At 47.3% G+C, this 24,947-nt stretch overlaps 1 protein-coding gene across 3 annotated transcripts in view; it reads right to left on the reverse strand.

Moving 5' to 3' along the window:
* The window catches only part of LOC309364321 (laminin subunit beta-1-like), a 71,631-nt gene that overhangs the window by 42,569 nt on the left and 4,115 nt on the right, over positions 1-24,947 (reverse strand). For 2 of the 3 annotated variants that reach the window (XM_081901296.1, XM_081901294.1), the window contains exons 2-10: positions 21,338-21,390; positions 14,019-14,197; positions 12,179-12,302; positions 9,568-9,641; positions 8,384-8,572; positions 7,748-7,811; positions 3,374-3,576; positions 796-916; positions 2-190 (exon numbers count right to left, since the gene is read on the reverse strand). In XM_081901296.1, the coding sequence (XP_081757422.1) occupies positions 2-190; positions 796-916; positions 3,374-3,576; positions 7,748-7,811; positions 8,384-8,572; positions 9,568-9,641; positions 12,179-12,302; positions 14,019-14,197; positions 21,338-21,377 (1,183 nt within the window). In that variant the 5' untranslated portion in view covers positions 21,378-21,390. Of the gene's footprint in view, position 1; positions 191-795; positions 917-3,373; positions 3,577-7,747; positions 7,812-8,383; positions 8,573-9,567; positions 9,642-12,178; positions 12,303-14,018; positions 14,198-21,337; positions 21,391-23,604; positions 23,725-24,947 lie in introns of those variants that run through there. The other variant, XM_081901295.1, reaches the window with a different exon arrangement.

Genomic DNA, 24,947 nt, shown 5'->3' on the forward strand with positions numbered 1-24,947 from the left:
CGGATACACGCCGTGCTGGCACGGATGTCAGCCAGCGGGTTGCGGTAGTAGAAGGGCTTGCAGAGCTGGCAGTGCCGGCCCATGGTGTTGTGTTCGCACTCGTCACAGACCCCGCCGCTGGTGTTGCCCGTGGCCAGGTACACGGCCATGTCGAAGTGGCACTTGTGGGAGTGCTCGTTGCAGTTGCACTCTGTGGAGAAGCCAGGGGCAAAGTTAATGGGCGCCGCAAACTCCTGCTTATTCCGCTCGCTCCTCCTTTCCTGTGACCTGAATTGCATCCATGTAACAGTGTCATAAACCCGTGGGCTAGGCCACCATTGCTGCTATTGCTGAGGCTCTCACCTGCCCCATGTGTGTGCTATTTGTGGCTGCTGCTGCTGTTGGCTTCCCATAGGCTTCTGGTTGGCCACTGTGAAAACAGCATGCTGGACTACACAGGCCATGGGACTGACCCAACAGAACTCTTCTTAAGTTCTTCTGTAAGAGCCTGCACAACATCGTTTCTTAAAAATGTTAGGCAAGGCTAAGGAACCACCAATGCCTGCACACAGAAGCCTTAGAAACAGGATACAGAGGACAAGGAACTCTTGTTCGGTAGCCTGTCCAGGCCTCCATATAAACTTCTGAGAATTTCTTCCACTTGTAAATAAATGGAATCGTGAATGTTTCATAGCCCTCCCATAGCTTTTCCAAGCCTCTGCTACCTATCTGCCCAAAGTCAGGGGGAAGATCTCTTTCCACTGACTTCCACTCCCAATTCCCCACACCTTTTGGCACGCGCAAAAACACCCTCACCTTTGCAGGCGTGTGGGTTGTGGGCCTCAGCTGGTCTCCATGGCAACTCCTGGAAGAAGTCCTTGCAGAGCTCGCAGTTGAGGCCCTTGGTGTGGTGCTTGCACACGCATCGTCCGTGGATCTGGGGCAGAGGAGACTGGTGAGAGGGGCATCCAGAGCCTTGGCACAGCCCAGGGAAATGAAAGCAGAGTGCCACTCAGCATGGAGATATTTATAAGAAGGACCTCTTGTGCCTGGGTGCTGCTGAGTAGGCCCCAAGTGACCTGGAGCCCAAGATGGCAAAGCGTGGCTGATGGCCATATAGTCAGAAGCTATGTGAACACAAACCTGCAACAGGTTCTAATAACCCTTGAAGAATACAAGCAGCTTGATTTGTTTTGAGAGGGTTGCACGCAGTCAAGTGTTGGTGTTGACCTCTAAAGCCCTAAAAGACCTTGGCCTAGTATACATGAAGGAGCGTCTCCACCCCCATCGTTCTGCCCAGACACTGAGGTCCAGCGCTGAGGGCCTTCTGGCGGTTCCCTCACTGCGAGAAGCAAAGCTACAGGGAACCAGGCAGAGAGCTTTCTCGGTAGTGGCGCCCACCCTGTGGAACACCCTCCCATCAGATGTCAAAGAGATAAACAACTACCTGGCATTTAGAAGACATCTGAAGGCAGCTCTGTTCAGGGAAGTTTTTAATGTGTGACATTTTAATGTATTTTTAAGCTTTGTTGGAAGCTGCCCAGAGTGGCTGGGGAAACTCAGCCAGATGGGTGGGGTAAAGGTCAAGGTAAAGGTAAAGGTAAAGGGACCCCTGACCATTAGGTCCAGTCGTGACCAACTCTGGGGTTGCGGCGCTCATCTCGCTTTATTGGCCGAGGGAGCCGGCGTACAGCTTCCGAGGTCATGTGGCCAGCATGACTAAGCCTCTTCTGGCGAACCAGAGCAGCGCACGGAAACATCATTTACCTTCCTGCCGGAGAGGTACCTATTTATCCACTTGCACTTTGATGTGCTTTTGAACTGCTAGGTTGGCAGGAGCAGCGACCTTCTGATCGGCAAGTCCTAGGCTCTGTGGTTTAACCCACAGCGCTACCCGTGGAAGCCACCCAGAGTGGCTGGGGAAACTCGGCCAGATGGGCGGGGTACAAATAATAAAGTCTTATTCTTATTCTTATTCCCTTTCTCCTGTTAGGACAATGACTTCTGCCTGCACAAAGGGACTTCCACTCCCTCTCCTCTTTCTGTGTGCCCCCCCCCGTGCCTCCCCGCCCCCAACATATCTGTTCTAAGTTCCCACCCCCCGCCAGCCCTCCAGAGCATATGGGGAAGGAGTGCAGGGGGCAAGCATGGAAGAGGAAGTCTCATTGCACTGGCATTAAGAGCATGCCTTAAGAGCATGACTTCACTGAATTCAACCCTAGGTTTCTAGGTCTGATGTTTGTGGAGAACAAATAACCCTGAATAAGGTTTGAGAATAACTTAAACCATTAAAGAAAAGTGTCTAGGTGGAATGTCCACTGGGCTGGAAATTTCCCTCTGTATATGCCTTCTCTTTCCATCCCAGAACATACCCACACCGGCTCTGCAAGCTTAAGAATGAGGTTTTCTCAAACTGCAAAATGGATTCCAACAAGAGAATCTACACTTCCAGTTGACGGAAATTGTGCTTTTGGTACAATAACGCACATTCTCTACACACAATTGGGAGTCTGTGTGTCACATTCTCCCGATAGATACAGTAAGCAGAACCACCAAGGCCTCTCTGCCACCTGCCGAGTAGGGATAGATGAATCTGTCAATTTCAGTTTTTTCTAATCTTCAATTCAGTTCTCTACATTTCCACACCCGTTTGTTGTTATTGGGTTGCTTTTTTACAGGAAGAAGCCCTCATGAAAATTCATTTTTAGTGTGTATTTCACCCAATGTGCAAATTTTTGCAAGCGGTTTCTCCCACTATGAAGCATGTTATTATTATTTTTACATGTTATTTTCACTAACGTATTCATTTTTAAAGGCATACTTTCCCCTCAGAACTGCATTATTATATAAATTACTTGGTTGGAGAACTGTATCGCAAACTCCCCACACAGTGGGGTCCACATAAAGGTAAAGGGACCCCTGGACCATTAGCTCCAGTCGTGGCCGACTCTGGGGTTGCGGCGCTCATCTCGCTTTATTGGCCGAGGGAGCCGGCATACAGCTTCCGGGTCATGTGGCCAGCATGACTAAGCCGCTTCTGGAGAACCAGAGCAGCGCACGGAAACACCGCTTACCTTCCCGCCGGAGCGGTACCTATTTATCTACTTGCACTTTGACGTGCATTCGAACTGCTAGGTTGGCAGGAGCAGGGACCGAGGAACGGTAGCTCACCCGTTGCGGGGATTCGAACCGCCGACCTTCCGATCGGCAAGTCCTAGGCTCTGTGGTTTAACCCACAGTGCCACCCACGTCCACATACTCCTAATCACAAAGCCCAGCCCAGCATGGGAGCTCTGACCACTAGGTGTACCTCCCCTTGTTCTGTCTTCCTGGCTATAGGGCTGCAACCTGAACTCCCCGTCTCAGTCTCCCCCAACACTGATAAGGTCCTTACCATGCCTTCCACTCTGCTTGGCGCTCCAGCCAGGGGGGCACACTCTGAGGCGTGCCCATAGCAGAAGCAGCTCCCACGCAGCACCATCTCGTACACGGCGTAGTAGTATTTCTGCAGCACCTGATGCCGAAAGTCGAGTAGGTTGTCACCCAGAGTGTGCAGCTTTGTGAAGTTCACCCGCAGGTTGGTGACGCGCAACAGATCTGGTCAGGAGGGAAGGAGATGTTTTGGTGCAGAGCTTTAGCTCCTAGACTTCCTGTAGCTTCAGCCCCACCCCCACCCCAATCTCAGGCTGCTCCCCTGGATTCCACACAGATACATCTGCCCCACCTGCAATAAAACATGTCTCTCCCATATCGGCCTCTACAGCCACAGCAGGCACTGTAACTCTATAACAGCTTGACTTTACTCCTGAAGGCACACTCTTCCGTTGTCAGATTATCCTCTGCCAGGGCCTTCTCAGTGATGGCTCTGACCTGGTGGAATGCTCTGTCCCATGAGACCAGGGCCCTGCAGGATTTAACTTCCTTCCGCAGGGCCTGTAAGACAGAGCTATTCCACTTGGCTTTCAATTTGAACTTAGCCTGATCTTTTATTCCCTTTCCTTCCCTTCCCTTCCCCTTTCATGAAGATTACCTGCTCTGGGATCCCACAGCTAATTCTCCCCTGGTCTCCTCGCTGGCCCAAATAGGACTAATTTAGCCAGCTAGCCCTGGTGATCATCTAATGTTTATTGGATGGAATTTCCCCCTAAATTGATTTTTGAATTCTGAATTTATTGCTATTCACCTTTTATACTGTATTTTATGCTGTTTTTTGTTGCATCAATTAAGTGTTTTGAATTTGTTGTTAGCCACCCTGAGCCCAGTTTTCTGAACTGGGAAGGGTGGGGTATAAATAAAAATATATTGTTGTTGTTGTTGTTGTTGTTGTCTCCCAAGACAAACAGATGCCAACAACAACAAAAACATGTTAGGGCTTCAGCCTTTCGTTATTTTAATTGGTAGAGAGCATAGGAGCCAATTCCTAGAAGCTGAGGTCCCTTCACCCACCCCCAATAAAATATTTGAGGGGGTGCACCCATCCCCAGTTGATGGACATTGTTATTTAAATGGTATGTCTGTGCTGCATCTTGTGATTAATTATGCAGAGCAGAGCTTACCTGCCCCCCCGCATTTTATCCAAGTTGGCACCCCGCTGGTAAGAGAACGCTAAGGGTGCAATTGTATATACAATTGTGTGCTATTACAAAAGGGACTGAGAAAATAAATAAATAAAGATGGCCTTGCTTTCTAACAATGATTGGTGCCTTTCATTTGTTTTTGTGCGCATAGTTCTATAAATACATACAAATAACAATGTACAGAAGTACAATAACACCATACATATCTTACATTATTCAAGGTCCCTTCGCTTCCTAAATTATTAACTGTTCTTTCTTCTCTAACGCATCTCAAATACTCTTATTATTCTCTGATTCTCCAACAATTCAATCCAATTAATCACAAACCAAACAGGGTTTTTACTGTAATATTCTCGAAATAATTTGTTTCAACTCCTTTTCCTTCCTTGTATTTTATCCAATAAATCACTTTTGCATATTTAATGGAAGTCCAACATTTTGTTTCCCACTGCCTTACTTTTGGTACCCCCCCCCCTTTTTTCTCCCCATACTGGGCTACTAACATTTTTTGCATCATCATCAGTAAGTGAAATATACATTCTTGTTCCCTCTCCACTCCTTTCATTTGTCAAACTGTAAAATCTCTCACACTTCAGACACTGAAATTTGTACTGACTTTTTGGTAATGCAAAACTTAATTCAAATTAAGCAGATTCATTCATTTGTAAGCAAGAACATGATCAAATAAATACCTTGAACCAGGTTGCAGCAATGCTTTATGCCAGAGACAGAGAGCCTGTGGCCCTCAAGATGTTCTTGGACTTCAACTCCCATCATCCCTGAGCATTGGCCATGTTGGCTGGGGGAGTTGAAGTCCAACAACAAGCAGAGGACTACAAGTTGCCTATCCCAGATATTATTCTCTTCTTCTTTCGTGATCACTCGTAGCTGAGTAAGATTGTCTTCCATAAACACGGTTTTAACAATGAGTCCGTAAGTGACTGTGGAGGCCAGTTCTGGATCCACACGTCCTTCCACAGTGGGGACGTAGGTTTCTGGGCGGGAGTTGATCATGGTGAGAGTCTGCCAAACGTGCCTTCCTCTTAGTGCGTTTCTCCCTTGCATCCTGAGTTCGAGTGTCTTCAAAGCCCATGACACCTTTGGTAAAGGCTGTTCTCCAATTGGAGCGCTCGCAGGCCAGTTTTTCCCAGTTGTCGGTGTTTATACTAAATTTTTTAAGATTTGACTTGAGAGAGTCTTTGAACCTCTTTTGTTGACCACCAGCATTATGCTTTCCACTTTTAATTTTGGAATAGAGTAGTTGCTTTGGAAGACGATCATCAGGCATCCACACAACATGACCAATCCAACAAAGCAGATGTTGAGGAATCATTGCTTCAACACTGGTGATTTTTGCTTCTTCCAGTACACTGGCATCAGTTTGCCTGTCCTCCCAAGTGATGTGTAAATTTTTCTGGAGACACCCTTGATGGAATCTTTCGAGGAGTTGGAGATGGCGTTTGTAAGTGGTCCACGTTTCACAAGCATACAATAAGGTTGATGATCTCTGCGCATCTAAGTTTTGCTGTTTTGATGTCAACGGAGTCCCTCCATCTGCAACCTGTCAGTCTCTTTCTGTCTCTCTCTGAGTGCTAATTGCCCTGGTCCTTTCCCATCTGGCATTCACTCCCTGAGGGCTATGGTGATTTTATGGTGCCATCTCACCTCCCGGATGCCATATGTTTGGAAGATTTCCCTCAATCTCTGACCGTGCTTATCTCCAATAAAAGTCCCACCTCTAAGGACCAACCCCTTTCCCTATTATGGTAGCAGGCGCTATTGTGGGAGCAGAGGTGCCTACCTGACCTTTTGGTAGGCAGGTGAGATGCTGCTGCTTAACAGGAGGCGCATGGTACATAGAATTTTAGAGTGGGAAGGAATGGCAAGGGTCAAGGGTCTAGTAAGAGGTGAATTTAGAAGCATGCAACTGGTGCAGCTGCCCTGGGCGCAGCAACTATGATGCAAAATAGAAGACGAGGGGCGGCAAATTTTGGTGTCGCACAGGGCGTCGCTGAAATTTGAGAGCCCCAAGGTCTGCCACGGATCTAGTCCAGCAATATCAAAAGCGACGCAATGGCCAGAAACAATTACAATATGAAAAACTTTATGGAATAATTCAAAACATCAAAGCTAACTAACTAAATGTAACTTTTTAATGTTATAGTTTATAATTTCTACACTATTTGAAGTTGTTGTTATGCATGTGCAGGTCATCGTTTGAATATTTTATTTTCAGTTAATGAATATCTTTCTCCTTTATGAGTGTTGAACTAATTGGCTGATGAAGAATTCAACGAAACAGTAGTTGTTATCCGGATACACTGTTCAGTAGAGTTCAGAGTTGGTCATCAGTATTGGACATTTGCTGATTATACAAAGCTTCACAGCTTGTTCTCCACCGGGCAAAGTCTGGTACCGTGATTCATTTAAGGACTTTCAGAGACTTTCAGCAGTGGCGTAGCGTGAGGGGTGCAGGGGGGGCCGGCCGCACCGGGCGCAACATCTGGGGGTTAGGGTTAGGGGGCGCAAATCCACGGGTTAGGGGGTGCAAATTACTTGCCTTGCCCCGGGTGCTGACAACCCACGCTACGCCACTGACTTTCAGAGACTTCTGTTCATATCGCTTTTGATATTGCTGACTCATATTTTGCAACACAGGGGTTTGATCCTTTACTCATTGATGTAGTCCAGGCACACCACAGAAGCCGATCCAGCATCCCAACCAGTACATTTGCACCGCAATGCACCTCCTCTTCATGGTAAAGGTAAAGGGACCCCTGACCATTAGGTCCAGTCGTGGACGACTCTGGGGTTGCGGTGCTCATCTCGCTTTATTGGCCGAGGGAGCCGGCGTACAGCTTCCAGGTCATGTGGCCAGCATGACTAAGCCGCTTCTGGCGAAGCAGAGCAGCACACGGAAACACAGTTTACCTTCCCACCAGAGCGGTACCTATTTATCCACTTGCACTTTGACGTGCTTTCAAACTGCTAGGTTGGCAGGAGCAGGGACCGAGCAACAGGAGCTCACCCCGTTGCGGGGATTCGAACCGCCGACCTTCTGATCGGCAAGTCCTAGGCTCTGTGGTTTAGACCACAGCGCCACCCGAGTCCATTAATTCACCTGCCTGGAGGTCAGGCAAGTGCTTCTCCCCCCCCACTATATCATCCCCTGCTGTTTGTTACATTCATACCTTGGATTTCCTGGCTGTATGGGTCCTCAACTTTCACCGCCGGATCCAGCACTTTGAAAATCACCTACAGAGAAAGGTTAAGATGTACCCTAATGGAATAAATAGGAGCTGGGGGTGGGGGAATTTCATCAGGAAAGTGGTTTGGAAGGAAAGGGTTAAACCCTTCTTCTCCTCCCACAGCTGATATTTGCTACAATTTAAAAACAAAAGATCCGATAATGGATCTCTGCCATTTTGGCCAGTTAGGCCCCAACGCATGTGTATCCATCTAGCAAAACTGAAAGAGACTATTCCATTATCGCACCCAGCAAAAGTTATTTACACTGCCGAATTTATCTTAATGCTGCCAGCGTTTTCAGCCGTACACGATTATTTCCCATATAGCCAATAAACGTTTTCCAATCTTCTTTAAACGTATGTTCTTCTTGTTCTCTTATTCTATATGTTAGAATATGGCAGAATTGAGCATTTCCCAAATTCATCCCCAGATTAAAAATCTGAATTTGACAAAATTTTGATTAGTATCTGGCCATTAAATGCTAAACCTCATTTTGTTTTGTTTTTGTGGGTTTTTTGGGGGGGTGGGGGGGGAGTATGCTCTGCTCCTTAATCCTAATTTAGTAGGTTAGCACTGACCTCGCCATGGCTGGAGGGCTCAATCTCGGAGTATCGCTGGTCACAGATCGCCTGGTTGACGTGTGTTGGGACTTGCATGGGGACGCCAGGGAAGAGCTTGGAGCAGTTGAAGGCAAAGTAGCGATAAACCTTCCAGCTGTGCCCGAAATCTGACGAACGTTCAATCAACATGGCCGCCGGGCGGAATGTCTGCATGAGAAAAGGGGGGCAAAGTGGACAGTTGAGTTTCAGCGTTCCTTCTCCAACCAATCTGCCCCCCTCAACCACAAAAAAGTAACTCTAAATAAAAAACCTAAAACATTTCAGCAAAGCAAGGCAGGTGCTTGGGAACAGGAGAAACTGGGTTTTTTCATTGCAGGTTCGGAGAGTTGAGGAATGACCACATTTTAATTTGCTTGAGAGCGAATTTTTGCTTCTAGCATCTTAACTCCTCCAGCATTCACCCGGGATTCTGGGATAGGCCTGTCGTGTCATCCAGATCAGGGCTCAAAGACTTTGTTTCTCTCCAAACTAGCCACCAACGGAAGCCAAGGTTTGTTGTTGGCTTACCACCACACTAGACATATCGTGAAACATGACTTTGCATTTAGCACATAAAATATGCAAATAGCAGCCACTGTGAAAGGGGGAGGGCACTGATAATTAACAGGATTGCCACAGGGAGCAAGAAGGAATTTAAGGAAGGACTGTAACTCAGTGGTAGAGCATCTGTTTTAAATGCACAAGGTCCCAGGTTCCATTCCTGGCAGCTCTAGGTGTGGGCTGGCAGGCAACCATGTTTGAAATTCTGGGAAGCTGCTGCCCATTAGTGTGTTAACAGGACTGAGCTAGATGGCCCAGCAGCCTCACAGTAAAAAGCAGCCACCTATATTCCTAACCCTTTCCCCCCACTGCAATCCCAAAGAATATCACTCCACTAATCTGTTATTTCCATCAGCAGCTGATCCCTCCATTGGCACTATTTTAATGCCGCACCTAGTTAGGCACAGAGACCCATCTACCTTTAGTGTCACCTGCAGAAAGGCAGGGTACACACTGAAATACATAAAGAATGCCACCACTGTCTTAGTATTAGAGATAGCAGTGCTTATTGGGTATTTTGTCAGAAGTGCTCCTGTTAGTTCCCATAAAGGCATCCAGTATTCACTGCAGTGCTTCCGCCCGTTTGGTAGAGATCTCAGTACCTTAAACTTCATTATGAGGTGAGTAAAGTGGAACTCGGCTTCCAGGTCCAAGGAGATGCTGACCTGTTCTACACCTGTGGTGGTAGTGAGAGAGAAGGACAGAAGTTAGACTAGGAGCACCCCTCATTTAAGTACGTTGCGGGAGAGGAAATTTCCCTTGATGCAAGACTTACACAGGTCCCATTTTGGCCTTCAAGGCTGTTTTCCCTAAACCACAGTACAGTGGTACCTTGGGTTACAGATGCTTCAGGTTATAGGCGCTTCAGGTTACAGACTCTGCTAACCCAGAAATAGTACCTCAGGTTAAGAACTTTACCTCAGGACGAGAACAGAAATCGCGCAGAGGCAGCGGGAGGCTCCATTAGCTAAAGTGATACCTCAGGTTAAGAACAGTTTCAGGTTAAGAATAGACCTCCAGAACAAATTAAGTTCTTAACCCGAGGTACCACTGTACCACACCCACCTGCCCCACACATGACATCCTATGTCAGCTGCACCACTGAGCTCCCTGTGAGGAACTGACCGGTGGTGGCCAAACATGGCCCTCCCGCTCTTTTTGGACTGCAACTTCCATCATCCCTAGCTAACAGGACCAGTGGTCAGGGATGATGGGAATTGTAGTCCCAAAACAGCTGGAAGGCCAAGTTTGGCCACCACTTGCGTAGTTGATCCCTGCAGAAAGCAGTCTTGAAGCTACTTTCTATCAGCTGATAAGCGGTGATCAGTAGCTCTTTGGCAGCACAGGCTCTTTGCAAACCCAGCCTGGTGCTTTGAACTCCCAATCATTCCCAACTGATGTCATTGCGATGTCAGGCGATTGACAGGTGGGCAGCCCCGCCCACCTCCCCAATTTGGCCAATGATGGGTACTGGCCTACTAGGCAGGTCAAGTAAGGTACTGTAACTTATGTTCCCGCCTTCCCCTGTAGGTTTGCTCACTCCTATGCCTTGAGTGAGTGAGGCTTGGCTTAGATACATTTGATCACAACCTTGGAAATGGTATAAAAGAGGTATTATTATTGTTTGTACTTATTCCCCCTGCTTCTCTGCTCTCATTTTTCCCGTTCTGCTTTGATTTCTGAGTTCTACTTCCTGAGGCTTCAAATCCTGAAAAACCTGTTTAGGAAGAGACCATAGCAGGACCAAAAAAAGAAAGGATATGTGTGCCTGCAGACAAAAACAGCTCTGCCATGCTACCTTCAAGGCTCTGAAATAACATCGCCTAGGCTCATAATCTCCTGATAAAAACTGCACGTTATAATAGAGATTTATGAATGCATCTCTGGTTTGGGACTGAGGCACCGGAGCTTAACCCTTTACACTCAAGCCTGTTTCCTGGTTAAACCCCACCCACCCACCTCAGTGTCCAGGTTAAACAATGGTGTTGGAGACGATCCTTCAGGTATACAGGGCTGAAGCCATGTAGGGCTTGAAAACTCAACACCAAAACTTTGAATTGTTCTCGGAAATGTACTGGCCTGCAATGGTAAAGGTAAAGGATTCCTGGGCGGTCAAGTCCGTCAAAGGCAACTGTGGCACTCATCTCGCTTTCAGTCCAAGGGAATTGGCGTTGGTCCGCAGACAGCTTTCTGGGTCATGTGGCCAGCATGACTAAACCGCTTCTGGCGCAACGGAATACTGTGACGAGTGCCAGAGAGCACAAAAATGCCATTTACCTTCCCGCCACACAGCGGTACCTATTTATCTACTTGCACTGGTGTGCTTTTGAACTGCTAGGTTGGCAGGAGCTGGGACAGAGCAACGGGAACTTACCCCGTCGCATGGATTCGAACCGCCAACCTTCCGATCGGCTAGCCCAAGAGGCTCAGTGGTTTAGACCACAGTGCCATCCGCGTCCCGCCTGCCTGCAGTGATTGGGGCTGGGCACGTTCTGGCCTTATGAACATTAGAGCATATTTGAGTATTTCCACACTAGATATTTAATGCGGACTTGCCATGCTTTCTTCACTTTTTTTTCAGGGCATCCCATACAAAACCATTGTTGAACGTGTCCAGGGGAGGGCAACCAAAATGGTCAAAGGCCTGGAAACGATGCCTTATGAGGAACGGCTAAGGGAGCTGGGCATGTTTAGCCTGGAGAAGAGGAGGTTAAGGGGTGATATGATAGCCATGTTCAAATATATAAAAGGATGTCACATAGAGGAGGGAGAAAGGTTGTTTTCTGCTGCTCCAGAGAAGCGGACACGGAGCAATGGATCCAAACTACAAGAAAGAAGATTCCACCTAAACATTAGGAAGAACTTCCTGACAGTAAGAGCTGTTCGACAGTGGAATTTGCTGCCAAGGAGTGTGGTGGAGTCTCCTTCTTTGGAGGTCTTTAAGCAGAGGCTTGACAACCATATGTCAGGAGTGCTCTGATGGTGTTTCCTGCTTGGCAGGGGGTTGGACTCCATGGCCCTTGTGGTCTCTTCCAACTCTATGATTCTATGATTCTATGAATCATTGTCATCCTGTATTTTCTGTGTGGTTTGTCTTTTACCATGCCACAGAAAGTCCAACTTTTCCAGAACAGAAGAGTAACTCAGTCTCCACTGGTGCATTTGGTAAGGTCCAAAGAAAAGGACTCCGAATCTTTTATTATTGACACTTACCATTCTCAGACTGCCACCAGGTCTGCTCACCATCCCGACCACTCAGGTAGATGACATTCTCAATGTGGTGGCTCTCGCGCAGGGACGGGGAGCGCGAGTCACAAAGGAAGCATTTCTCAGAGTCCTGTCAAGAGAGCCATAGTGGATTGAAAATCAACAAAAGTACCATGTAAATCCTCAGAGACAATGTTTGTTTTGTTTCTTGTTTCTGTTTTTTTACAAATTCTCTTTGGTCACCAGCTATATATTTTTCAGTGATTGCATTAAACCTATTTGTCTGGGCAGTTCTCAACATTTGGAAATCTTGGTTTTTAAAGGGTGATAGGTCAGTAGGATTCTACTTTAGTTACATCCTTCTTGTTTTGTATTATTATCTCTTCTGTTTGCTTCTTGCCGTGTTTTTTTTTGGGGGGGGGAGGTAATCTGGTTATCAGTTGTAAGATAGCTTAAGTGAGAAGGAAAATGAAATAAATAATTTTAAAAGAATACTAAATGTCATGGGTCGCGGGGGGGGGCGGGGCGGGGAATCCTCAGAGAATACCCCCCTCCCTCACTGATAGAGTTATTATCACCTATAATTAGAGGAAGACACAAACCACACTTGGTGGACACACTTTTCTTTTGCCCAGCTGTTTCCAGGCACAGGTTTGTGCTTAAAAGCTCTGTATCCGAGTGATTTCTTGTTTTTAAAAACAAAAAAAATTCCTTCCAGTAGCACCTTAAAGACCAACTAAGTTAGTTCTTGGTATGAGCTTTCGTGTGCATGCACACTTCTTCTTATCTGAAGAAGTGTGCATGCACACGAAAGCTCATACCAAGAACTAACTTAGTTGGTCTTTAAGGTGCTACTGGAAGGAATTTTTTTTGTTTTGACTATGGCAGACCAACACGGCTACCTATCTGTAACTGTTCTTGTTTTTAGTTTTTGTTCTGAAGCTTTCCTTTGAAAACCCGCTCTTCAGCGTTCAACCGGAGCAAACATCAATTTGGATTTTGCGCAGATTGCCATTTGCTCCAACTGAGCTTTAAAGAGCAGACTTCTGCAGGGGAAGCTCCAGAGCAAAAAAAAAAAGGTGGGGGCACTCAAACACAGAGCTTTAAAGTGCAGACCATGCCTGGAAAAAGTAGAGCGGATAAGCCCACTGTCAGAAAGACGGAGGACACACCTCCAACTGTACATTTAAAAAAACATTCTACAATCATTTAAAGCAATGCCTTCCGCCAAAGAATCTCGGGGAATGTAGTTTTCTCCTCACAGAGCCTGAATGTATTCTAAATGTATGGCGTAGGTGTGATCTATTCAAGAGCTCACAGCACAGAGCAAGTTTATAATAAGATCAGGAGAACTAATGGGCATTGTATTCTTTCTTTTTCTAAAATATTTTTTATTGAGTTTGATCTGTATAACCTGATGCGACCAGGTTTTGAAAAGAGACTAGGTTCCGTTGGTTAAACGCTGAGCTATATTGTTAGGAGCTGCTAAGTCTTCTAGAACTGAAAAGCTTTTGCTCTTTGGGCAATTGAACATCTTCTCAGGCTCTAGACAGGGTCTGTCCACGCAAGGAGAGTCACTGGGCTTTCCTGGATAGGAAGGGAAGGGCTATGAACGGCTACTGGAACATTGCCTCAAAAGTCTTTCTGCCCCCTGCAATTAAAAAATCACAGGGTTTTCCTATTGCTGCAGCAGGCCCGACAGAATTCCTGTAACAATTCTGAAGGTACTGTACACAAACATCCCGAAAATGCAATTGACCCTCTGGCCAGCAAGTTGACAGCTCCTTTTTCGTTATCTTCTCCCTCCCCGTTCTTTCACCCTTGGCCAACACCCATGTGGCATTACCTGCAAATGGCTGACGATGCAGTACTCCTGAGGCCCCTCCAGGCCACACGTGGATGTGGCGCTCAACCTCTGCGTCCTCCCAATGAGAAGATTCCCTGTGGCTGGGTAGCAGCTCCCCTCTGAGCATCCATGGTACAACAGGTCGGGCGATTCTGTGCCCTGAGCATCGGATAACCGGACTGGCCAGGAAAGAAAGAAAAAGCCGAGGCCGTTTTAGGATCTTATGATCTGTCCACTGTCAAAAGTTCCTCAAATAGGTGTCAGGGCTGCATGTAAAAGCTGCCCAGAAGGCACCACAGAAATGTTATCCTGTTTTACTTATGGAAAGAAAAGCCAATACAGCGGTACCTCGGGTTACATACGCTTCAGGTTACATATGCTTCAGGTTACAGACTCCGCTAACCCAGAAATAGTACCTTGGGTTAAGAACTTTGCTTCAGGATGAGAACAGAAATTGGGCTCTGGCGGCGCGGCAGCAGCAGGAGGCCCCATTAGCTAAAGTGGTGCTTCAGATTAAGAACAGTTTCAGGTTAAGAACGGACCTCCGGAACGAATTAAGTACTTAACCCGAGGTGCCACTATACATCTAACTTTTCCCATCTAAGCAAAGATCTGGGACATGGTCTATAAAGTAATAGTCTATTATACTTGCTGTCTGCATATGAAAAGGGGGAGTGGGGGAACCAACTCTGGGAAGGACTGATTGTCCCCCCAAATTCTCATCTCCAAACCACTCATACGCTTCGGAGAATCCAAGGCTGTTTATGGCATGCATTATGTGAAAATTCTAATCTCCCCCATCATTTTGTCTTCAAGATAATGCCCATGGAAGAATGACATGATCGTGGATATTGAGATTAAACAGTCGAGAGCCTCTAAGCTTTCTTCTGTTTTTAATTTGATATTCAAACACCTCAGATGATCTCCATGAATACATTTCAGTATATTTCAGTAAAACTGAGCAGGCAACTAAGCCCTTAGATTAGGAACACTATTCAAGAGCTCGCAGCACAGAGCAAGTTTATAATAAGATCAGGAGAACTACTGGGCATCGTATTCTTTCTTTTTCTAAAGTATTTTTTATTGAGTTTGATCCGTATAACCTAAATATCAAAAAGAACTTCATGAGAAAAACACATGAAAACTAAACCAAACCAAACTAAGGCTTCCATGGGATGTTACTATTTAAAAAATAATGATGATAAAGTTTGTTTATCATTATTAAGTAGAGAAAATAATGGGCATCCTATTATTGATCCTAGGTGCAAAAGGGGTCCTTTACCTTTATATACTGCATTAATGTTTAGGGCTTCCCCCTAAAAAAACCCTGGGCTCTGTATTTTAGTTGAGGGTGCTGAGGTATAGTTCCCCAGCACCCTTAATATACAACAGCTTCCAGGGTTCTTTAGGGGAAGCAATGGGTGTTATAGTGGCATAATGGTATGGTATGGTATGGTATGGTATGGTATGGTATGGTATGGTATGGTATGGTGTGGATGCGTCCTAGCTCTCATCCCAAATATTACATTTCAGAAACAAGTTGCGAGAAAGATGTGGCACCTGTTCATACCATCCTCTTGTGAGGGTGTGTGTGTGTGTGTGTGTGTGTAAACACTGTCTGTAACACTGCACCCTGAGGACCTGACCTAAATCTGTCATGGAAGCTCGCGAGTGGTCCTGCCACCTTTTGATGGTACCCCCTCTTGTTGCTCACCCAGTCGCATGAAGCAGCACTTGAGACTGCTGAAATAAGAACCCTTCCCTTCCTTGCTACACCTTCTCCTCCTCAGTGTCAGCAGAAAGCGTCCGTCACATGCTGAAGCTTTTAATACCAGAGCACAAAGGGTGCTTGTTAGTACTGGCAGAACACGGGGCTGACCTGCCTACGACCCTGTCAGTCTTCGGATCAGAAAGTGGGGGGGGAGAGAGGAGAGAAGGTCTGCATGTGCCAGGATCCTAGCGTTGATGATCGCGTCAGGAGGACTTTGTCAAAGGAATACTGTTAAGGAGAAAGCGGAAGCAGGCTACGAGTCCCTGATCCGGTCCAAGAACTACAGCTCTCACAGCGACAGCTGGCGTCTCCTGGGAACGGTCTTGGGAGCAAAGAACAAAACTAGGTTCACAAAGAAAATGGATAAATGGATGCTACGGTCGCACTTGCATTCAGGAACTTTGTAAAGTGGGCCGGCCCTACCATTAGGCAGAGGAAGGGATGCGGGATGGGCTGCGGCAGTGCACACTCCCCCTTCAACATTTTCCTTGAGACCCCTAAGCTAGCCTAGGTAAAGGGACCCCTGACCGTTAGGTCCAGTCGTGGCCGACTCTGGGGTTGTGGCGCACATCTCGCTTTATTGGCTGAGGGAGCCGGCATACAGCTTCCGGGTCATGTGACCAGCATGACTAAGCTGCTTCTGGCGAACCAGAGTAGTGCACAGAAACGCCGTTTACCTTCCCGCTGGAACAGTACCTATTTATCTACTTGCACTTTGATGTACTTTTGAACTGCTAGGTTGGCAGGAGCAGGGACGGAGCAACGGGAACGCACCCCATTGCAGGGATTTGAACTGCCGACCTTCTGATCGGCAAGTCCTAGGCTCTGTGGTTTAACCCACAGCGCCACCCGCGTCCCTAGCTAGCCTGCCTGGTGCCAATTTTGCTGCCTGCTGCCTCAGGTGTGGGGGAAGCTGTTGTTCTTTTACCAGTGTTGAAGGAAGCTTCAACTACCAGTCTGACCTGTGTATGTACTGTATGTCCTTCCTTCAGGCACCAAAATGTCTTGGGCCAGCCTTGTTGGTGTGTAAAGCAGTCCCTCAAGCCAGAGGAGCTCTGGAGGACAGGCCTTTGCCCATTCCCATGTCAACATACATGGAGGATAAGACCACCCATGGCCACTAGCCAAAACGACCACTAGCCATAGACATCTGGTTTGCCGCTGTGATATCAGGATGGCGGGCGAGGTGGGCCTTTGGCCTGATCTTGCAGGCCTCTCCTTATGTTTATATTCTCATGCACACGTTCCAGCAGGGTGTGGCTGCCCTCCACATGCTGCATATCCGGTTCATTCCAGCAAGCGCTGCCCCTTCTCCTACCCACAACTCCTGCCAATGATTAACCACAAAATATGGCTGTCCAGCCAAAGGCATGTCCTGGAAGCATTCCAAAGCAGCCTCACCTGGGCACACCGTGTAGTTTATTTCTTTAAAAAGACACAAGGTGTATGTGTGTGTCTGTCTGTCGGGGTGTGTTTCAAGACTGCCTGCAAGCCACACTTCCTGCCATCAAATGCCTTTCTGCTAGTTCATAAATATGTGTAAATATTAAGCAGGGGAGATTTCTGCTGATAACAACGCTGATGTGAAACGTGTTCCCCATTTCGTTTCTGCACATGAACGTCAGTGCTGAACAGCCTAGTAAAAAACGCTGGCCACCATGGAGCGAGCTGTGACTAAGGAGGGAAAGGCACTCTGCACATGTTCAGCTACTGCCTTCTCAGTTTATTGCTTTACACATCCCAGAGAGAAACTCTGCTAATGACAGCAAATCCTGGGACTAAACGGAGTATCCTGTTCTTCTGAGCTGCTCTTGAGTGTTATTTGGAAAAGGGGCATATAAATAAATTGGATTATTAGGATGAATATTACGGATGAATACCTCATCATCATGATCTCCTAGACTAGAGAGATATTGGATTGTGAGATAAGGTGCGAGATGATGATAGATGATAGATAGATAGATAGATAGATAGAGATAGAGATAGATAGATAGATAGATAGATAGATAGATAGATAGATGATAGATAGATAGATAGATAGATAGATAGATAGATAGATAGATATAGATGAAGATAGATGATAGATAGATGATAGATAGATAGATAGATAGATGATAGATAGATAGATGATAGATAGATAGATAGATGATAGACAGATGACAGAAGAAGAGTTTGGATTTGATATCCTGCTTTATCACTACTCTAAGGAGTCTCCAAGCGGCTAACATTCTCCTTTCCCTTCCTCCCCCACAACAAACACTCTGTGAGGTGAGTGAGGCTGAGAGACTTCAGAGAAGTGTGACTGGCCCAAGGTCACCCAGCAGCTGCATGTGGAGGAGCGGAGACGCGAACCCAGTTCACCGGATTATGAGTCTACTGCTCTTAACCACTACACCACACTGGCACCACACAGATAGATAGATAGATAGATAGATAGATAGATAGATAGATGATTAAGGAAGATTGTAGAAGGGCATGAGTTCAGGCACTACCAGCATGACTTTGCCCTGCAACATAGAAAGCAATTGAAAATATTTTGCCTCAGCACATGCAGAGTGCCTCTGCCACATGTTAACCACAATCTAACACCATGCATCTGGGATCATGGATAAGGTTTTAAGGAAGCTTTGAACCCAAGCTTTTTTGGAAATTAGTCACTGATCAATAGGAGTTATACCACCATCACTTGCGCATGCACTGGCTTTTGGGAATATTTCTGGGCACAGGTCGCTACAGGGAGGTGTGGAGCGGAGACTGCAGTAGGTAGAAAGTATCTTTTGTTGCTGAGCTGGTGCAGGTTCGGCCTTGCCTTGTTCCTAGCAGTCCCTGATGTGTCTCGTTCAGGATGGGCCTTCCGGCATGACTTGTGCACAGCACGCGTCTAGGCATGCTGCCACATGCAGGCCCTCACCAAACACTGGCAGAGAAGATGCGCATGCCAGTCACAGTCAGTCAAGAAAGCCTATATGGCACATGAAAAACGTGGTGTCTCTACAGAATAAACACACCCTGGCCGGGGTACCAACTGGAATAAAATATTTTTTGGGGGGAGGGCAAGTAAACAGTGTTCGAAACTCCCATTGTTCCAGGCGCATTTTGCAACAGGGAATTTCATTAGCTCCAGCGGTTTCTGAGCTCTGGGCGCGGTACCGCACCTAAGATTTCAGATTAAAACTGCAGAGGGGAAGGTAAGAAGGACCTTTTTCTGCCTCCCCACTTCCAGCAGCTCTCTGAAGACTGGAGAAGAGAGCCTCTTAAGAATATTAGGGGGTGGGGTGGGCAGGGGAAGGACTAGACCACGTGAAAAATGAACACAATGTTTTAGCTGCAGTTCATTCATTTTCAGCTTCGTAGTCTTGTTATACAGTGGTACCTCTGGTTGCAAACGGGATCCTTTCCAGAGGCCCTTTGCAACATGAAAATAGCGCAACCCGCAGCGGCGCATCTGCACACGTGCGGGTTGTAATTCGCCTCTTCTGCACATGCGCGTGACGTCATTTTGCGTGAGCAGCAAAACCCGGAAGTAAACCTTTCCGGTACTTCCGGGTCGCCTTGGCACGTAACCTGAAAGAACGTTACATGAAGCGGACGTAACATGAGGTATGAATGTATATTTTAAAAGCGCACCCAGCCATTCCGCTGTTGCGCCCGTAACCTAGGTTTAAGGTGCCATTTAGCTCCTAGCTTTCATATCTCAACGCTGAAATTAATCCCTGTCTTGCATCATCGATCACATGGCACAGTGCACAGACACCATTTGAACGGCAGTGCCCATCAACTTTGGGGAGCCCTGGCCCCCTCAAATATTTTATAGGGGTGGCAAAGACCCCTTGGCCCCTATGAATTGGCTCCTGTGCTCCTTGGCTAGTACCATCAAAGTTATACTTCCCCTATATGTCTCCACCTACCCCACTGTGAACGGTTTTTGCTTCAGTGTGAGTTGGGGGCGGGGGGGGGGGAGCAAGTCAGAAAAATCCACTTCCAAGCCTGATTCCAGTCATTACTATGACTGACAGAGACTCTCTAGGGTCTCATGTAAACGTCTTTCTCATCCCCTGCTACCTAGTTGCTCTCACTTACGAGATGCCAAGCTTTGACCTAGGACCTTCCATGTGCAAAACAGGTGGAATCCTGGAATCTTAGAACTCCAGCACTGGAAGGGACCACAATGGTCATCTAGTCAAAGCCCCCAGCAATGTAGGAAACGTTTGCCCAACATGGGGCCCGAACCCACAATCCTGAGATTAAGAGTTTAATGCTCTACCGACTGAGCTATCGCAGCTGGCTCAGAGCACACCATGCATTTAAAACACATCCATCGTAGGTTTAGAACACAGAACTTCCCCCATAGAGTATCAGGAACTGTGACCTCCTTGTAGTTCACAGCACCCGTAACAATCTACAGTTCCTAAGATATTTTTGTGTTACAAACCTGCCTTGGATGTACCGTATTTTTCGCTCTATAAGACACACCAGACCACAAGACGCACTTAGTTTTAGGAGGAGGAAAACAAGAAAAAAAAAATCTGAATCTCAGAAGCCAGAACAGCAAGAGGGATCGCTGTGCAGTGAAAGCAGCAATCCCTCTTGCTGTTCTGGCTTCTGGGATAGCTTCGCAGCCTGCATTCGCTCCATAAGACGTACACACATTTCCCCTTACTTTTTAGGAGGGAAAAAGTGAGTCTTATAGAGCAAAAAATACAGTACTTTAAATGCATGGCGCAGGTATGTTCTTAACTACTTTGCCTACACTAGGGTCCCCCAAGGTTCTGCAGGTGCACAGAATTCAGGATTGTAGTGCTGCAACGGAAGGAGAAATTGCCCCAGCAAAAACAAAACCTTCTTTATAGGCAAATAAAGAGCATGGGAAAGCCCTTTACAGTCATACCTCATGTTATGTCTGCTTCATGTTACGTCCTTTCAGGTTACGTCCCGTGGAGACCCAGAAGTACCACAAAATGGTTACTTCCGGGTTTCGCCGCGTGCGCATGCGCATGCGCAGAAGCACAAAATGACATCACGCACATGCGCAGAAGCGGCAAATTACAACCCATGCGTGTGCATACGAGCCACTGTGGATTGCACTCTTTTCATGTTGCAAACAGGCCTCCGGAACAGATCCTGTTCGCAACCAGAGGTACCACTGTATTTGGAAATGTGGTACTCTTGTTCTATATGTAGTCAATGGAACTGAAACCACCTTCAGATTAGCAGGCAATCGCATGTAAAGAGACTGAGGGCGTGCCCACACTTCCGCTTGTCCCGCTGCTCTCCTCTGGGAAAAGCTGATCTTTACTGCCAAATCGCAACAAATATCCATTTGGTTTTCCGCGGAATGACGTTTGTTCTGATTCAGTGGCAAAGAGAGGGTTTCCCTGGTGAAAGGCCGTGGGGCAAATGGAAAACCACTCAGACCTGTGCTTTCCAGGCAAGGGCCAAAGCAGAACTGTGGGCAAGCTGTTACACACCCAGGAATAAATAATTATAATAATAATAATGATGATGATGTCCATCCCCACAGGGATGTTTCCCAAGTCTGAGCACTTACCCCAGAGAAGCAAGTAGAGAAGTAGTGCCATGGGCAGCATGGGAAGTTTCAACCTGGAGAGAGAAAAAAGAAAACAGGTAGCTCAACAGGGTTGTCCCCTTTCTGACTCCCTCAAAAAACATTGTGGATATATTACACACTAGTGGGAAGGACCTCTGAAGGGCTAGGGCTTCATTTGTGAGGGGGAAATATCAGGCGTACCAATGGCTTGAGCAGGGGTAGGCAACCTAAGGCCCGTGGGCCAGATGCGGCCCAATCACCTTCTCAATCCGGCCTGCAGACGGTCAGGGAATCAGCGTGTTTTTACATGAGTAGAATGTCTGCTTTTATTTAAAATGCACCTCTGGGTTACTTGTGGGGCATAGGAATTTGTTCATTTTTTTCTCTTCAAAATATAGTCCAGCCCCCTGCATGGTCTGAGGGACAGTGGTCCGGCCCATGGCTGAAAAAGGTTGCTGACCCTTGGGCTTGAGTATAGGATGGGTGGGGTTAGGATATGAGGCAAAGAGCCCAGAAGCAGTCCTTCCCCCAAGCTGGTTCCCCTCCAGATGTTTGGAAGAACATCAGCCCCAGTACAGGCAGAGTTTGGGGAAGATAGATGCTGTAGTGTTCAAAACTTTTGGAGGGCACCAACTGGGCTAAGGGTGGCCCAGAGAAATATCTTCTAGAAGGCCTTGAGGCCTGATCCAGGGCGGGGGGCAATCTGCCAATCTGGGCCCCATCTGCATTGTAAATTTAAAGCAATATCATACCGCTTTAAACAGTCATGGCTTCCCCCACAAAGAATTCTGGGAACTGTGGTTTGTTAAGGGCGCTGTAAAGGGTTATTGAGAGACCCCCCTTCCCCTCACAAAGCGACCATTCTCAGAGTGGCTTAAACGGTCAATCCCTCTTCCCAGGGAATTATTGTTTATGTGAGAGGAATGTTTAGGGAAGCTTTTAATGTTTGATGCATTACTGTATTTTAATATTTTGTTGGAAGCCGCCCAGAGTGGCTGGGGAAGCCCAGCCAGACGGGCAGGGTATAAATAAATTATTATTATTATTATTATTATTATTATTATTATTATTATTATTATTTTATGGGGGGTCTCCTAACAAACCCTCAACATCCTTAGAATTCCCAGGATTCTTTGGGGGAAGCCATGACCACTTTAAACGATGTCATGGTGCTTTAAATGTGTGGTGCAGATGGGCGCCAAATTTTTGGGTGGTTGTTTCCTCAACCCCCCCAGTTCAGACTAATTCGTTGCTGGTCCACACGTGATTTTAAAATCTGTACAGATTTACATAAAGGCACCTGCAAATTGTGTCGTGTGAGCTTGTTTGTTTGTGCCCTCAGGGGAACAAATTCAGCAGGAATTTTACGTGTGAGAGGTAGAAGAGTTTGCAGGGTTGGGGAGACACAGAAGTGGTCAAAGGAAAAGGCGGTTGTGTGTCCAAGTGTTGAGGAAAGAGAAATCACATGAGAAGAAGGTTGGATCAGAAGGAGGCAACTGAAGAATAAGGCTGCATACGCAGCATACATTTAAAGCACCAAGAATCCCGGGAACTGTAGTTTGTTAGAGGCTCTGGGGACCGTAGTTCTGCGAGAGATAAACCACCGTTCTCAGGAGGCGAAAGCCATGTGCTTTGAATGTATGACGTATACACAGTTGTGAGGACTTAAAGGGCTTTTTGCGGGATGGGGGCAGCTGCAAGCTGTTCCTCTAGACCCGTGGTTCCCAACATGGGGCAGTGCCCCACGAGGGGGGGGCAATTTGATTTTTAAGGGGGGGCAATTCAAGAGTGAGTTATTAACAGTGAATGGCCTTTTAGGCTTCCTCCACGTGAATAGGAGTTCACTTTTTGAATAATAAGAATTATACGTCACGGGGGGGGGGGCACTAGGATTTTAGAGATGCTTAGGAGGGGCTTGGCCAAAGAAAAGGTTGGGAACCGCTGCTCTAGACACAGACCCCGCCACTTCCACCTCCAAAATTCCCTGCAGCTGGTGGAAAAAAACCCACACTCCATGACACCAAACTTTACATAGTGGGCAGTTCCAAATTTCCACCACACACACAAACACACCCTTTCCATTTACGTAGAAAGCACACAGCCATCACCTCTGTGATACCCTCGACAGCAGAAACCTCGTTCCTCCTGACCTGGAGGCAGATTTGATGGGGGGGTGAATATTGTTCAAGCAGACACAGCGGCCCCCATCCTCCCGGCAGAGCCAGCTTCCTTGAGTTGCTCCTCAGAGATGCCCTTATAATACTCACCTCGGGGCTAGGGCTGCCCCGGCCTCTTCAGGTACTGATGCATCTGTTGCTGCTGCAAATAAGGGGCACGGGAGATTTGGGGAGCGAGAAGCCGGGTCGATGTCTTCCGCTCTCCCTCGCTTGCCCTGACCCACCCAAAGCCCTGCAAGAAAGTCCGCTCCTGCCCCGTCGACCAAGAGTCCCAAGTCTGCCGCTGTCCAAGCCGCGTGAGAACTCCGGCCGTGCGAACTTAACTGGCGGTGGGTAAAAATAACCCGGCTCTCCCCCAACCCCTCCTCTCTCAGTGTGGGCAAGCGGGGCTGGAGACTGATTTTTATTCAAATGGAGCCGGGACTCTGAAAGGGACTAACGGTCTCTAAGCTACGGGAATTGTCACAGCCTATTCTTTCTGCTCCGCGGCACACACAGCCTGCCCTGCTGCAAGCACAGGCCCAGGGCCGGCTCGCTGGAAGGGGTGAAAAAGGCTGGAGGATTCTTCCTTGGGGGGGGGGGAGACCAAAATACAAGGCCCCAGCGGCCCTCCCAGTCCAGCCTCGCCTGCCTTGGGGAGATGGTTGTCTGTGAGGTGAAAGCTAGCTACAGGAGGTGCACACACACACACCATACACCCCCCCCCGCAAAAAAAAGTATCACAAGAACTGTAGTTTACCCTTCAGAGAACTACAGTTCCCAGTGCCCTTAACAAAACACGGTTCCCAGGGTTCTTGGGGTAGGTGGGTGTGCTTTAAATGTGTGGTGTATATGTAGCTTTTATATGCCTGTTGTCTTTGTCCATGGAGTTTTCTTGGCAGGGATACTGGAGCGGCTCGGTTCCTGCTCCAGGTGGATCACATTTGGTCGAAACTCTCCACTATGACCTGTCCATCTTGGGTGGAGTGCTCACTGGAAGGACAGATCCTGAAGCTGAGGCTCCAATACTTTGGCCACCTCGTGAGAAGAGAAGACTCCCTGGAAAAGACCCTGATGTTGGGAAAGATGGAGGGCACAAGGAGAAGGGGACGACAGAGGACGAGATGGTTGGACAGTGTTCTCGAAGCTACCAGCATGAGTTTGACCAAGCTGTGGGAGGCAGTGGAAGACAGGAGTGCCTGACGTGCTCTGGTCCATGGGGTCACGAAGAGTCAGACACGACTAAACGACTAAACAACAACAATATGTAACTTTAGTTTAAAATCTGACTTTTTCTGGGTGAGGGTTTGGTCTCTCACTGCATCTGCCAGTTGCCACAGCTCTGCTGAGGGAGACTTGCAGATATCAGGAGTGGCTAGAATTGTCCCATTGCTCATTTCTGCTCCAGTCTGCTCAGCATAAGAATGAGGGTTAAACTTGATTCGGTTTGCATT

This window comes from Podarcis melisellensis (genome assembly GCF_964234715.1).
Source record: "Podarcis melisellensis genome assembly, chromosome: 2".
Classification (NCBI taxonomy): domain Eukaryota; kingdom Metazoa; phylum Chordata; class Lepidosauria; order Squamata; family Lacertidae; genus Podarcis; species Podarcis melisellensis.